At 38.3% G+C, this 13,883-nt stretch overlaps 1 protein-coding gene across 3 annotated transcripts; it reads left to right on the forward strand.

The window, feature by feature from the left end:
* Nucleotides 1–76: 76 nt before the first annotated feature.
* On the forward strand, nucleotides 77–9,552 carry LOC131490336 (myosin regulatory light polypeptide 9). Of its 3 annotated transcripts, none has more exons than XM_058692586.1 (4): nucleotides 77–215; nucleotides 5,447–5,645; nucleotides 6,083–6,244; nucleotides 9,060–9,552. In XM_058692586.1, exons 2-4 carry the CDS (start codon nucleotides 5,462–5,464, stop codon nucleotides 9,230–9,232), a joined length of 519 nt encoding a protein of 172 aa, XP_058548569.1. In that variant the 5' UTR covers nucleotides 77–215; nucleotides 5,447–5,461; the 3' UTR covers nucleotides 9,233–9,552. The 3 variants fall into 3 exon arrangements, with proteins under 3 accessions (XP_058548569.1, XP_058548570.1, XP_058548568.1); XM_058692587.1 differs by lacking the exon at nucleotides 77–215 and adding an exon at nucleotides 2,541–2,564; XM_058692585.1 differs by lacking the exon at nucleotides 77–215 and adding an exon at nucleotides 4,303–4,427.
* The last annotated feature ends 4,331 nt before the right edge of the window (nucleotides 9,553–13,883 follow it).

The raw sequence follows: 13,883 nt of genomic DNA on the forward strand, positions 1-13,883 counted from the left end.
TCCTAGGACACTGGCAACTCCCCCCACCCGTCGTCTTTCTATTAAGTCAGGCCCACTCTGTCGGCCGACAATGGTGACTAGGCTTCCTTCCGGTTTGCTAAGCGGAGGCCGGAAGTGTTGGTTTTAGGGGGCTGTGGGAGTAGAAGAGTGCTGATAGCGGCAGCGAGGGCAGCGAAGGGGTTACCGAAGTGCTGGGATTCTTGCGGCTGTGCAGGGTGAGTGGTGCCCGCGATAAGGTGCGCGAGGCCCATCGCGGGGGCCCATCTCGACGGGGCGGCTGGGACGGCAGTAGCGGGCCACCGGAGCCGGGGAGTGCACCTGGGCAGGTGTACTGGCGGGTTCCTTGTTTCGAGCCCAAGGGCCAGCTCTGGGATCGAAGGCCACGCCCGGAAGTAGCCGAGGCGCGGACTTTGTCCCTTTGCCCAAAGTCGGAGCTAGAGGAGTGTGGTTTAGCTCTCTGGCGCCGCGATTTTGGGCGACAGCCGGGCCTGCGAAACCCGAACCCCGCGGCGCTGACTCCTGGACTATGTTTAGTTTCTAACGTAAACTTGCCGGATTCAAGAGAGTTTGCGCAAAAACCGAAACCCAGTGTCCGCCGTGCTGCAGCTGTTGTTGCAGCTGTGTGGCTACGTTTAGTAGGAATAACCAACTCAAATTAGCAGCTTCCTCAGCTCAGCATCCATTTCTGTAATTAGAACTTTTTTTTTAAGTGATAATTTACATAGAGGGGTTGAGGGTGTAGTCTGCCGTTTGAGAAAACTCCAAAATACAATACCATGTTCCTTTTGGGTGGAGACCTCGGGTTATTGTCAGTTTGCCAGAGTGTTTCCTTTTAAAGTAGTTGAGCTGGTATATGAAGGTATATATCAGTTCTTCAAGCAGAACTTTGGAACAAATATGCGTTCAGTTGAGATTTTAACTTAAGTGGAAAATGTTTTCTATCTGAAGGTGAAGAAAGTGAATGTTTTTTAAAACTATTTGTTTCATGTTCTGGAAGGCTTTTGATAAAACTTAACAAGAAAAGCTTTCCGTTTTCAAGAGTGAGCATTTACTGGCATGTGAACCTTGACAACTAATTGCCTTTGTCAAGTGCTAAGAACTTTTTGGGTGTGGCTAAGAGATCTAATCCTACCTTTAACCGGAAGTTTGCATAGGAGTTGAAAGCTCGCTTCATTTGGAACAGAAGCACTAACCTGAAAATACATTTTTAAAAAAACTGGGGATGGCACCAAAAAAAATCGCATAAACTTCGCTTCAGGGGGAAGTACGTTGATAAATGAGGTAGGAAATTTGGTCTGGATTTGGAAAAATGATACTACATGCTACCACATTAGGAAGTGTTTTCAAAGATGGGAGTTTTTCTTTAAAGAATGTATCATACTTCCTAGGATACTACCAGTTGTAGTATCAGTTCTGTAGAAGAAACATCTCTAGATTATTTTATATCTATTACCACTTTATAAATGCTAGACTCTAGAATTCTAACTAGAGTAACAAAGTGTAATATTAGTATGGATTAATATTATTTTATAAATGAAACCATAGTATATCTTGAGATGCTGAAAAATCTTCTGGTTGCCCTCGGTGTGTGGAAAAAGACTTTGAGGACCTTTACTTCTACCACTTAATCTAGTCTAATATTTTCCTTACTTGATTTGTATCCCTTCTTTTGTCATAACCCTGAATTGAGTTTCTTCCTATTTGATCATGCTAAAACACCCCCAAATTCATTGCTACCAACACTTACGTCCCCTGATTTAAAACAAGGTTATGCTCCTTTAGATCTGTAAACTGAATATTCTTGACCACCATTGACTATGTTTCATTCACTTTCTTGTGCATCTGAAATCCTTTCATTTTTCATAGAGGCCTGCTCTGCAAGTTTCCCTGCTTTAAAGTTTAATACAACAAATATGCCTTCACATGAAAGAGCTTTCATTAAATGCTTCAGAAATAAACTCCAGACTCTAACTTTGAATGAGTGAGAATCCTATAACTTGAAAATCTCAGATGCTTACATCTTCCCATCCTAAATAAAGAATATTTACATTGATGCATGAAATGTTTTCAGTGTTTTTTTATCCTAGCTTCCTAGATTTCTATGAGTTGTGCATTTGTTACATAAAGAGAGTTACAGTCTCGCTTGTTGGGGGAAAGTCAAAATGGATAACAAACTAGAATCATAGCAAGGAGGACAGTGACAATACCATAAGTGATATGCTCTTTGTGATCATAGCACTGTTCCTGATATGGCTCCCTCTTCATCAGTGTTTATTCCACCCATACTTTTAGTTTGGTAGGAAAAACTTAACCACGCTTTCCTTACTGTAAAGACTTTATTTTCTTTTTCTAAGTAATCTCCACACCGAACGTGGGGCTTGAACTCACAACCCCAAGATCAAGAGTTGCACGGTCCATCGACTGAGCCAACCAGGAGCCCCTACATTTTCTGTATTTTAGAACAACTTACTGTGAGGCTGAACTCCCTATTGCTGAAAGGCTACCAGTTTCTGGTGGGAGATAAACTCATAGACAAGAGCACAACCTCCTTGAAAAAGGCCCAGGTAGTAACTTGTCTTAACATTATACTACCAGCTTTTGGTAGAAGTAACTATCTTAATTTTTTAGAATTAAAACTAACGTCTGAATCTCTTAATTCTAAGGATTTCTCTTAGCTTCTAAATGGTACAAGATTTTTCAGGGTCTTCCCCCACCATCTCGATCTTTTAGAAACAAAGATCTTCCTCAACTCACAGTATTTAATAATCATGTATCACCTTTGAGTTATTTTTCATTATTGTCACACATTGTTTTAACTTGAGAGTTCTTCAGGAATGAAAACTATGTGTCATTTCATAAATTTAACCAATCAGTTCATTTCCTTTTTTTTTTTTTTTTTTTTTAATGTATATTTATTTTTGAGAGCAAGAGCACGAGCTGGGCAGGGGCAGTGAGAGGGGGGAACAGAGGATCCAAAGTGCGCCCGGCGCTGACAACAGCCACCCCAATGTGGGTCTCAAACTCACAAATTGTGAGATCATGACCTGAGCCAAAATTGGACGCTCAACTGACTGAGCCATCCATGCACCCCTCATTTCATTTCTTTATAGTTGCTTCCCCAACTATATTTTAACCTTTTTAAGATAGGACAATTGCCTTACATTTAATTCTTAAGTAGTTTTCAACACTAGTGACATTTGATGCACTTTGGTATAATTCATCGATCATATTAAAGATTGATGATTAAGTATTGATTGAGCTAAAGTTCTGTGAAAGACCACTGTCAGTGCTGACCAAAGGGAGAAAAAAAAACCTTTATAACTTTTACAAACCGTTTTTACAATGAATACAAATTTAAAGAATGCATGATTAAAAGAATCATAATGGGAAATGATTTAAAATTCAAATATATATATGTAAAGGTACCTAGAGGACTCCCATCAAATTTAGTATTCTGAGTTTTTACAGATTAAAAAATGTGTCAACCATTTGACCTAGAATTCTCATCAGTTTCTTTGTTCTTAAAATAACTGACATTCCTGCCTCATGAAGGGAAGACAATGTTGTCAAACAAAACCGATGATTTTTAAAGACATGCTTTGATTTGCAAAGACACAGCAAAGAGAGGTGGACTGGTAAATATGTGTCACTCATTACATCTGGATCACTCACCCCAAGTTCTTGAGTACAGTTAAAAGATGGTGCAATAATATACACTGTAACTTTCTAGTTTTTAAAAGTACATTTAGAATAGAGGGAAAAATTAGATAACAATGGTATTTGCTGCCCCAAAAGGTGTTACAGAACGAAAATAGGCATCCATGGTGCTGATAAGTTTTCAAAGGCAGCCACACAAATTGTGATTAAAGGAAACTTGGAAATTAGGGAGGAGTGTGTATCATAACTTCTGGGTCGCGTAGGGTATATCTTACCAACAGCACATTCCAGTGTATCACTGAGTGCTATATTGGATGGACTGGAATTTGTGACTCTCCTTTGTGGAATTTCCTACTAAAATCTGAGAACAGATTTAGCTTTTTAAAAAAATCTGAGGCAGAGCTTTTCTAATTATTTCTATAATTGAATTTAGTCTGGGTGATGTGGTATAATCGGGAAGAATGTAGGAAACAACTTTTTAAGCTCATAGGAAGCATTGTGTTCTAAGGTCACTTTGCGGGAGATCTAGGTAGTGCTTCATTCTTTGCAGGCCACAGATTTATTTTTAGAGCAAGGGCATAGTGTTTTGCTACATCATAGCTAAATGTTGTTTTCAGAACGTAAGCTTTAAAATTGTTATCCTGGTCAGCGAGTGAAATCAGTAGTGCCTATTTTAGTCCTGCTTGGAAGAATATAACTCAATACAGTGACCTAGTCTCGCTGGTTAGAGGTTTTGCCGACTACCATCGCCACCTCAGCTCTGAAGGATGGTACGGTAACATTTTGTTATCTGAGGACTGTGGGCTTTTTAACATCAAGCAGATTTTTATAGTCTTTTAAAGATTGAGTGCTGAAAAGAAAATTGCCTTTCCATTTCAGTTGTTATTAGGCATGCTTTTTATTTTTAACTTGAATTTTACAGGGATAAATTTAGATTATTAGAGAGTAAAGGTAGTTTCCTTAGCTCTTAACATGTTTTCTAAAACTTAAAACAAATAAATAGCTTTAAAAACTGTTGCGCTATGGCTTTTGTCTAGAGAATTGAGTCACACCTCAAGGGACTTAGCTTGGCTCTGTGCAAGAAATTGGTTTTGACAGAGTGGACGTATCTGTAAAACTTATAGGTGAATTCATAGTTTTTTTTAGATTTTCCAGTTAACTTTTCAACAAATCTCTTTCATGAGCTACTTTGATTCCAGAAGTGAGGGTGCAAGAAAATTGTTAGTTGCGAGTGGAAGAATGCTATTTGACAATGGAGATTAAGAGATGAAGACCTGTTCCATCAATTAGTCTTCCTTCCTACTTTCTGTCTACCTGAGAATGGGATGGCTAGTTTAGGCTAGGGCTGTGGGAAAGACTTGTTGAAGATGAATTAGTATTCCCCAGTACTGCCACAGCACTGAAGTATAAAACCAGTACTGTTTCCCCAAGTGTAAAACCAGTACTTACCTGGCTATGCTGCAGCACAGGGGACATGCAATCTTGTTGATATGCTCTGAGCTTTGAATTATGTGAGTTACAGTTTGGAATTTGAAGTTAGTGATGGACTGTTCATTAGATGTTATGACTACTAAGGGTGAGTGAACTCACAGTTGAGTCTGGTTTTTCTCTTTGTAGTTTGGTTCTGTGAGTAAGAGTATTGATTAGTAGAGACAGATGTTTGTTAAGTGATACTGCCCTGCTGAGTAGTTTTTAGGCACATCTCTAAGTAGCTCAGACATGTCAGGAAGTTTGATGCAGCTTAGTTTTTATTAATCTTTGTGTTTTGTATATTTCCCTTCCTAATTAGGATTTAACCACCACCATGTCGAGCAAAAGGGCAAAGACCAAGACCACCAAGAAGCGCCCGCAGCGCGCAACATCCAATGTGTTTGCCATGTTTGACCAGTCACAGATTCAGGAATTCAAAGAGGCCTTCAACATGATTGATCAGAACAGAGATGGTTTCATTGACAAGGAAGATTTGCATGATATGCTTGCCTCCCTGGGTAATGATCAACTTTAATATTATAAAGAGAATCTGTAATGCCTGTGAAGCCAGTCTAATGATGCTGTAGTTTACTAAGATTCAGAGTCTGGAACAGTGTTTCCCAAAGTGTGGCCCTTGGACCACCTACAAGTTTCTGGACAGGCCTCAGGATTGGGCTGGGGGCCAGCTGTGTGTGTGTGTGTGTGTGTTGCAAACACTGATACTGATTATGAGAACAATGTTATTCCTCCTGTCATCCCAATAGAATAGCATACTATCTCTAGACTCTTAATACAGGCCTTATTCACTGAGAAGACTTTTTCCCAAATAGTTTTGCTATTATGAATACACAGCAAACTACATAAATGATAATCTTTCTTGTCAAAAAGTTTACTGTGATGATTACTTGATGCATTTTGTGATGTAAATAAAATTATGACCCTCTTTTTTATTCAGGGAAAAATCCAACTGATGAGTATCTGGATGCCATGATGAATGAGGCTCCAGGGCCCATAAATTTCACCATGTTTCTCACGATGTTTGGTGAGAAGTTAAATGGCACAGATCCAGAAGATGTCATCAGAAATGCTTTTGCTTGCTTTGATGAAGAAGCAACTGGTAAGTCTGAGGTAACCTTTAATTACTAAGTGATTTAATTTTTAGTTGTGGTAACTAAAACATATAATAACTTGAAATATGATGACATAATACCCTCAGGTTTATTCCATACCTGTTTTTGGACAGGCTTTTCCTATGGCATGTTAATCACTCATTTTACTGCCTTTGCCCTTAAATGTTTAATTTACAATTTAATAGGTGTATTTGGAACTTCTCTAGGAAACTTACATTACTCTTTTACTAGGATAACTCCATAATGGTTAGGCTGTCAGTAATTGTGTTGAATGAATAACTTTTACCAGGGCCATCTTGGATAAAGGATAAATTGCTGTAGACCTTGATACCAGTACTGTCCCATATTTGTTTATCAGGTACCTCTCAGCTCTGAGATTGTTTAAATCTGGTGTCTAATCTTTTGCTCTAGAATCAGACTCCCTGGTTCTATATACCTATTCTGTGCGATAGCTGTGTGATTTCGGGCAAGTTACTTAACTTTTTCTAAGCCTCCGTTTTCTTACCTATAAAATGGACACTAATATTACCTACTTCATAGTGTTGTTGTGATTATTAAATGAGGAAATGAGATCATTTATACAAAGTGCTTAGTATACTGCTGGCATAGACTTAACTTTCAAAAAACCTCAAAATTAACAACATAAATGCTTGATCCTTTGGCACAATTGCATATAAAGGAAACATAAGGGCGTAACTCACATGGCAAGTTTTTGAGAAGGCACACCCTTTATTTACGTATTACTTGGACTGTTTTAAATAGTCCAAGCATAGTCTGCTGTTGGAAGCATAGTTTCCGCACAATATGGCCCCATTAGGCCTCCTCAGGTATACCATCTTCCTGTATCATCTTCCTAACCTCCTTCCAAGCTCTTCTATGCCTTGTTGTCCTAACTTACCTCTACCATTGCTCCCTCTGTATCTTCCTTACCATATCACCATGCTCCCTCTTAAAACTGAAATTCTTGCTGGTTTTTTTTTTAATGTTTATTTTTGAAGGAAAGAGAGACAGAATATGAGTAGGGGAGGGGCAGAGAGAGACACACAAAACCCAAAGCAGGCTCCAGGCTCTGAGCTACTCACCAGCCGTGTGAGATCATCATGACCTGAGCCGTAGTCGGACGCCTAACCTACTAAGCCACCCAGGTGCCCTTTAAAACTGGAATTCTTAACAGTTATACTTGGAAGGGAAAGACAGGAAACTTACTTTTTTTCTCCTAAAGTCACTTTTGTATTGCTTGAGCTTTTTACTGTGAGCAGTTGCTACTTTTTTTAATGGAAGGGAATACAGCCATAAGAGAGTTAAAAATCCTATCCAAGGGCACCTGGGTTGCTCAGTTCAGTTAAGCATCTGACTTCAGCTCAGGTCATGATCTCACCATTCCTCAGTTCAAGCCCCAGGCTCTGTGCTGACAGCTCAGAGCCTGGAGCCAGCTTCAGATTCTGTGTCTCTCTCTTTCTCTGCGCCTCCCCTGCTCGTGCTCTGTCTCAGAATATCTTATCCATTCTTCAAACTTATCTCAGTGGTCACATTCTTTATAGAGCCTTAGCTGTGTTTTTATATAATATTTTTTCCTGGTTCCAGGGAAACTTAAAGCCTATCCTTTCATTCCACATCTAAAGTATATTCTTGTCTCTCTCCTGGCCTTCTGTTTTAGTTGTGTACTTATTCCCAGTCGTCACAAAATCTCTCCCCACACCCAGAGCCATGGCTCTGTCTTCAACAGCGTTATATTCCCATCTTTGTAACCCCTTCTAACACCTACCACAGCTCCTTGCACATCGTTGATGATAGGTTTATATGATAGTTGAATGACTTGGCTGGGGATGAGGATTTATTTCTACAAGCTGAGAGACTAACATTTAAAGAGCTTTTTTAAATGTAGAATTTAATTAGCAAAAACCCCATAAGTCTAGAGTTGCTCTTGTGAACTGACCTTATAATTTAAACTCATAGGAAATGTATCATCAGTGTTTTAGCTTAATTTCACAAAAAAGAAAATTCAGATTTTTCTTTTTACTTTATGAATTTCAGAATCTCTTGGTCATTTATCAATTTTGCTTTAGTATTAGTGGCTCTCGATCATGATGTGAATTATTTGGAGAACCTTTTAAAAATATCAATGCCATGGGGTGCCCTGACTGGCTTAGTTGGGAAAGCATGCCATTCTTTATCTCAGGGTTGTGAATTTGGGCCCATGTTGGGTAGAGAGATTACTTAAAAATAAAATCTTAAAAAAACAAAAAAACTGGACCTCAGGACTTCAGTATTCTTTCCACTGAAGCACTTTATTGATATTTATGATATGGTATTAATTTTAGTGTTATTTGCTTATAGAATAAGTGTGACCAGGGGTGCCCGGCTGGCTCCTTTGGTAGAGCATGTGACTCTCGATCTCTTGAGGTCATGTATTCAAGCCCCACATTGGCTATAGAGCTTACTTAAAACAAAAACAAAAACCAAACTAAGTGTAACCATTCACGCTACTTTAAGGAACCATGAGGCTTAGATTCCTTAATCATACTTTACTGCTTTTGTTTAGGTGTAGGTTTAGGCCCTATTATGAAGACTTGGGCAGGGAAGATGATAGAGCAGAACAGGATGATAGACCTAGGCAGCTGGGCATTGCCTAGGCAACTGTCTGCTGAGGCTGGCTTAAGCATGGGGAGATCCCATATTTCATATATTTGCAAGTTTATAGTTCTTAACATAAAGAACTATATGCTTGGTCAAGTGTAGATGTTCCTTGTAATCAGTCCCCAGAGGAGTATGTATTCTGATCCCCAGTTCTTTATTCTTTAGGCACCATCCAGGAAGACTACCTGAGAGAGCTGCTGACAACGATGGGAGACCGGTTTACGGATGAAGAGGTGGACGAGCTGTACAGAGAAGCGCCTATCGACAAAAAGGGGAATTTCAATTACATCGAGTTCACGCGCATCCTTAAACATGGAGCAAAAGACAAAGATGATTGAAAGAACTTCAGATTCCAGCCAAACGTTCCTTGTTGCCACTTTGGGTATTTCTGAGACGTTCTCTTAGAGTCTGTTGCATGCCCTTAGCTTTGCAGCTTTTGCCTTTCTTGTATTTATTCTCAGCCATTTTGGGCACATGCATCTCTATATTCAGACTGGAAATGGGACTTTTTATGATTTTCAGATAGAAAATAGGGCAATTTAACTTACCAGCCCCTCCCCCTCAATAACTGCAGTCTACACAGATTCAGTATATTTTTTCAGAGAAAGTTATTCACTCAATTTTTTCTGAACCATAATTAAACTTTATGATAAAAACTGGCTTGTTTAAAACTTATTTACCAAAATCGGCTTTTGTTACTTGCTTCTTCCAAAGAAAAGTAGATGAGGCAAAGCCTACAAAAAGATATGGTTGTTAGACCTCTCCTTTACTTCATCCAGTTTCTCTAACAATCCTATCTCTAATATTTATTCCTCCCCCTCCCAAAGAAATCCAGTTTAAACTGCCTTAATTGGGTTTCTTGCACTTTGTCTTTCAGTTTTAAAAAATAATTTTCTATAGATTTGCAGAGACATGCTAGCTTTGGTAGCTTTAAATCTTTAAGTTTTACATATCTGTCAACATCCCTCTTTATCTGTTCTAAGCTTTTGTGTATTGCATCACGTGATTTAAAATTAGACCAGGCCACTGAGCCTAATTTTAATTTGTCCTAATTTTTAAAACTATTTTAGCTCCAAAGGTTTTATGGAATGCTTCTTACCAAAAAGATTTTTTTGTATTGAATTTCAAAATGTTGGAGATACAATCCAGTATTTTTTATTGTATGTAGTTTCTCTTTAATACAACAGTCCCTATTGAAATACCATGTTTGTTTATAGAGAGATTCACCATGAGTCCATGTATGAATTTTGGACATTCCTGACCTGCCCACAGTCAAAACAGCTGAAGCTACATGCCTGGGAAAGTGAGATCATTATTTCAATCCTAAAAATAACTTCTGCTATCTGCAAAATGCAGGAGTGTTTTCAGAGTTAATCAGAAAGTGGTAGAGTTTCACTTGGCTTTGGCCTTCAAAAATCTAACTTTCAAACACTCATGAGTTTTAAAAAGACTTTGAAATGTTGGGGGGGAAAAGTTGGTTAAAGAGTTGACAGCCTACAAAGATGAGTAATTGACAATTACTCTAATAACTTTATGTTTTATGCTACTATTAATAAGACATTACCTCACTCAATAAACAATTACTGAATGCCTTCAAGGCAGCAGACCTTTGCGTTCAACAGGATAGGTGAGTGAGATCCTTTAATCTGGTGCAGCCAGCTTTACAGAGAAGTAAAAAGTCTAGGAACAAGACTGCTTCTGTCCTCTTTGAGGATAGAATCTCAGCACCTACTTTTTGCCCTTTATGTGTTTCTGAATTTCATTCAGTGAGTTAAGCAAAATACTTTTTCTAGGCTCATAGCCTTAATGCTAAAATCCAGTTTGTTGAATTGAATTTCCATTTCAACCAAAAAAATGGTCACTTCTGCTTTTAATAAATGTCCAAATAACATTGTTTCCACTACGGAAACAAAGTGATCTCATCTACTAAAATAAGCTCTTATAGTATCTGCATTTTCATCTCAAATAACTTCTCAAAGAATCAACTTCCATTAGGAACAGTGAATGGTCTCCCTTGAATGAAGTAAGTCTTCTAATAAAGTAATAGCATTCTCCACATAGTAACTAGGGTTTGCTTAAGCAAAGATAATTGCCAATAAAAAGCTAAAAATCTCCAAAAGTGGATTTGACTGAAAAACCAGTCTCTATGATGAAAGTCCTACATTCCAAAAGTTCTCATGAAACCAACCTACTGCATCCTTACCTACCTGCTTATGATTATATTACCATTTGGACTTCAGGGCCCAAATTTAATATTTATCAAGGAGCCTATGACTCAAGAGCAGGGATTGATGAGTGCTACTGTGATAAAAAAGGGAGGAAAGCAAAGCTAGTAAAATCAAATTCCGAAAAGGAAAGGCAACCATTTCCTACAAAGTATGAAGAGAGAGGGGACAAGTGGTATAACACCTAGACTTACGAATATGCAGAAAAGTTAAGGATCAGATAGAAGATGATAAAAGGGCTTGGAGAAGAGCCACAAAAACAGTATTGTGGAAACCAAGTGAATAGTTTCAAGAGTGAGGAGGTTAGTCAATAGTGTTAAGACACAGAAAAGTTAAGTTTAAAGGAGGCCACTAGATCAAGTCATTGGTCACCTTTGCTAGATTTGTTAGGGTTCCGAATGCAGAATCCATAGTGCAGCATGAAACAGTAGGCTGCCTAGGTTTAGGGGTCAGGCTAATCTACATTTTAATCCCATTTTTGCTACATTGTTTCATAACCTTAGGTCAATTAGATTCCCTCAACCTCTATTCATTTGTAAAATGGAAGTAATGCTACTGGTTCATAATATGAACATAATCTATTAATACATAATGCAGCACTTTTTGTGACTAAGAGTAGTATGGGGTTTAGAGTCACACTTTGTAGACTTGGGCAGGTCACTTGTGTCAGTTTCATCACCTATAAAAGGAATGGTACCCTTAGAGCCTGTTGTGAAAATTAGAAACACTAAAGCTAAATGGTCTGGCACACAGTAGGTATTCAAAAGTTACTCTTGTTCTGTTTACCAGTGGGGGTCTGAAGCTTGGCAATGAAGAGAAGCTTGAAGGGAAGTTCAGGATCAAAGGGCTCATCTTTAGAGATTCAAGCCTGTTTGTAGACAGAGGAAAAAGACAAACTGGAAGAAACAATCAGTGAAACAAAATGAATTATGTCCAAGAGATAGGCAGGGCTAGAACCTAAATCACACATTATAGGATTATCCTTAGAGAAATAAAAATGGATACTTCTACCTCTGAAAAGAGAAAAGGATAGGCGATAGGAGTTAATGACAGTTGGAGATTAAGTAAAAGGCTGAGGTTAGAAAGGTCCATAGTTGTTTGATAGTAAATTAGTTCAAACTAGAATTTTATTATATTAAAAGGTGGTAATAAGGATTTACTGAGAATATACATTAAGTCTATCAGTTTCCTGGTACCAACTAGATGCTCAAGTAGTTTTTTAGATTTCCTGAGTAGATCCAATAATTAGACTTGTTTGTGTCTTTCTAGGTCCTCCTTTAGTGTACAATTTCTCGATTTCCCTGAAACCTGGTTTTTTATTCTTGAAAGTATTGCTGGAACTAATCCCACATGGAAGAAATGCCCAGTTTCCCCAATGCTGCTTCTCTCATTTCTACCTGCTCTTGAACTTCCAAGTCCCTGTATGGGTTTTTTTTTTTTTAATGTTTGTTTATTTTTGAGAGAGACAGGGTGAGAATGGCAGAGGGGCAGAGAGAGAGGGAGATACCAAATCTGTAGCAGGTTCCAGGCTCTGAGCTGTCAGTACAGAGCCTGGTGCAGGGCTAAAACCCACGAACTGAGAGATCATGACTTGAGCCGAAGTTAGACACTTAACTGACTGAGCCACCCAGCCACCCCCCCTTCTTTAAATTTTTTTAAGTCCCTGTATCCTTTTACACTAGATGTCTGTCTCCCTACTCAAGTAGTGCCATAATGTCTTATTATGCACATACATTTTATAGTTGTAATGAACATACACCTTGTTTTTAGTTTAACATAGCTTAAATTATTTTTCATGTTTTGGCATAGCCACCTTTATTTGTAACCATTCTTTTTAATGACCACAATTATCTTTGAAAAGGATATGCCTTAATTAGCCATAACCCAAGAGCTAGATATTTAGATAATTGGCTTTTCATTAATAAATATTGTTTTTCTTTTGAATCTAAAGAACAATATACCCTAGAATTATTTTACGAACAGAGCTCTTCAGTACAACTTTCTGTGATGATAGAAATGGTGTCTGCTTTCCAATAAGGACATTAGCCACATATAGCTATTGAGCACTTGAAACATGTCTAATATAACTGAGGAGCTGAGTTTTTAATTTAAATTTAAATAGCCACGTGTGGTTGGTGACTATTGTATTGGAAAGCAGTTCTATAAACAAATATGGGGATCAAAGTCAAAGTGCAGTCAGAGTCCCTCAGCTATGATCTTAACTAAGCTGGCAAAGGTGAGGGCTTATGGGATGGTAGTAGACCATACTTGAAGGGCTCTATGACAAAGACCTAAAGAAGCCAAACTCTTGATTTTGAGTGTTAAAAAATTATACTATTGGACCAAAGAGCAGATTGCGGCCAAGGGAAAGAGTCATTATTTTAGAATCAGGTGTGACATTTCAGAAATTGCTTTTCAAATTCTGAGAAAATGCATTCCCTAATTATCTGGACCTTGGGCAGTGTTACTCAGATTAAGACCACAGCATCAGCATCCCCCAGCATCTAGTAAATTTGTATTTACTAGAAATGCAAATTATCGCCTCGCCTTTGACCTACTGAATCTGAGTATCTGGGGTTGGGGCTCAAGAATCTTTTACTAAGCCCTCCAGGTTTTGCTTACACATGCTGCTGTTTAAGAACTGCTATAGAGTGCTGAACACATGGTTCCTAATATCTAGGAATTTCTGATCAAAGATTTCTAGAATATAAAAGACTATTATTCCTCTCCCCAGCATCTGGCACACTTTCAGGCAGTAACAAGT

Source organism: Neofelis nebulosa, chromosome 11 (genome assembly GCF_028018385.1).
Source record: "Neofelis nebulosa isolate mNeoNeb1 chromosome 11, mNeoNeb1.pri, whole genome shotgun sequence".
Lineage (NCBI taxonomy): Eukaryota > Metazoa > Chordata > Mammalia > Carnivora > Felidae > Neofelis > Neofelis nebulosa.

Coding starts and splice junctions, on each gene's coding strand:
- LOC131490336 (XM_058692585.1), top strand. Junction 5,646..6,082: donor TGATATGCTTGCCTCCCTGG/GTAATGATCAAC, acceptor TTTTTTATTCAG/GGAAAAATCCAACTGATGAG. Junction 6,245..9,059: donor CTTTGATGAAGAAGCAACTG/GTAAGTCTGAGG, acceptor TTTATTCTTTAG/GCACCATCCAGGAAGACTAC.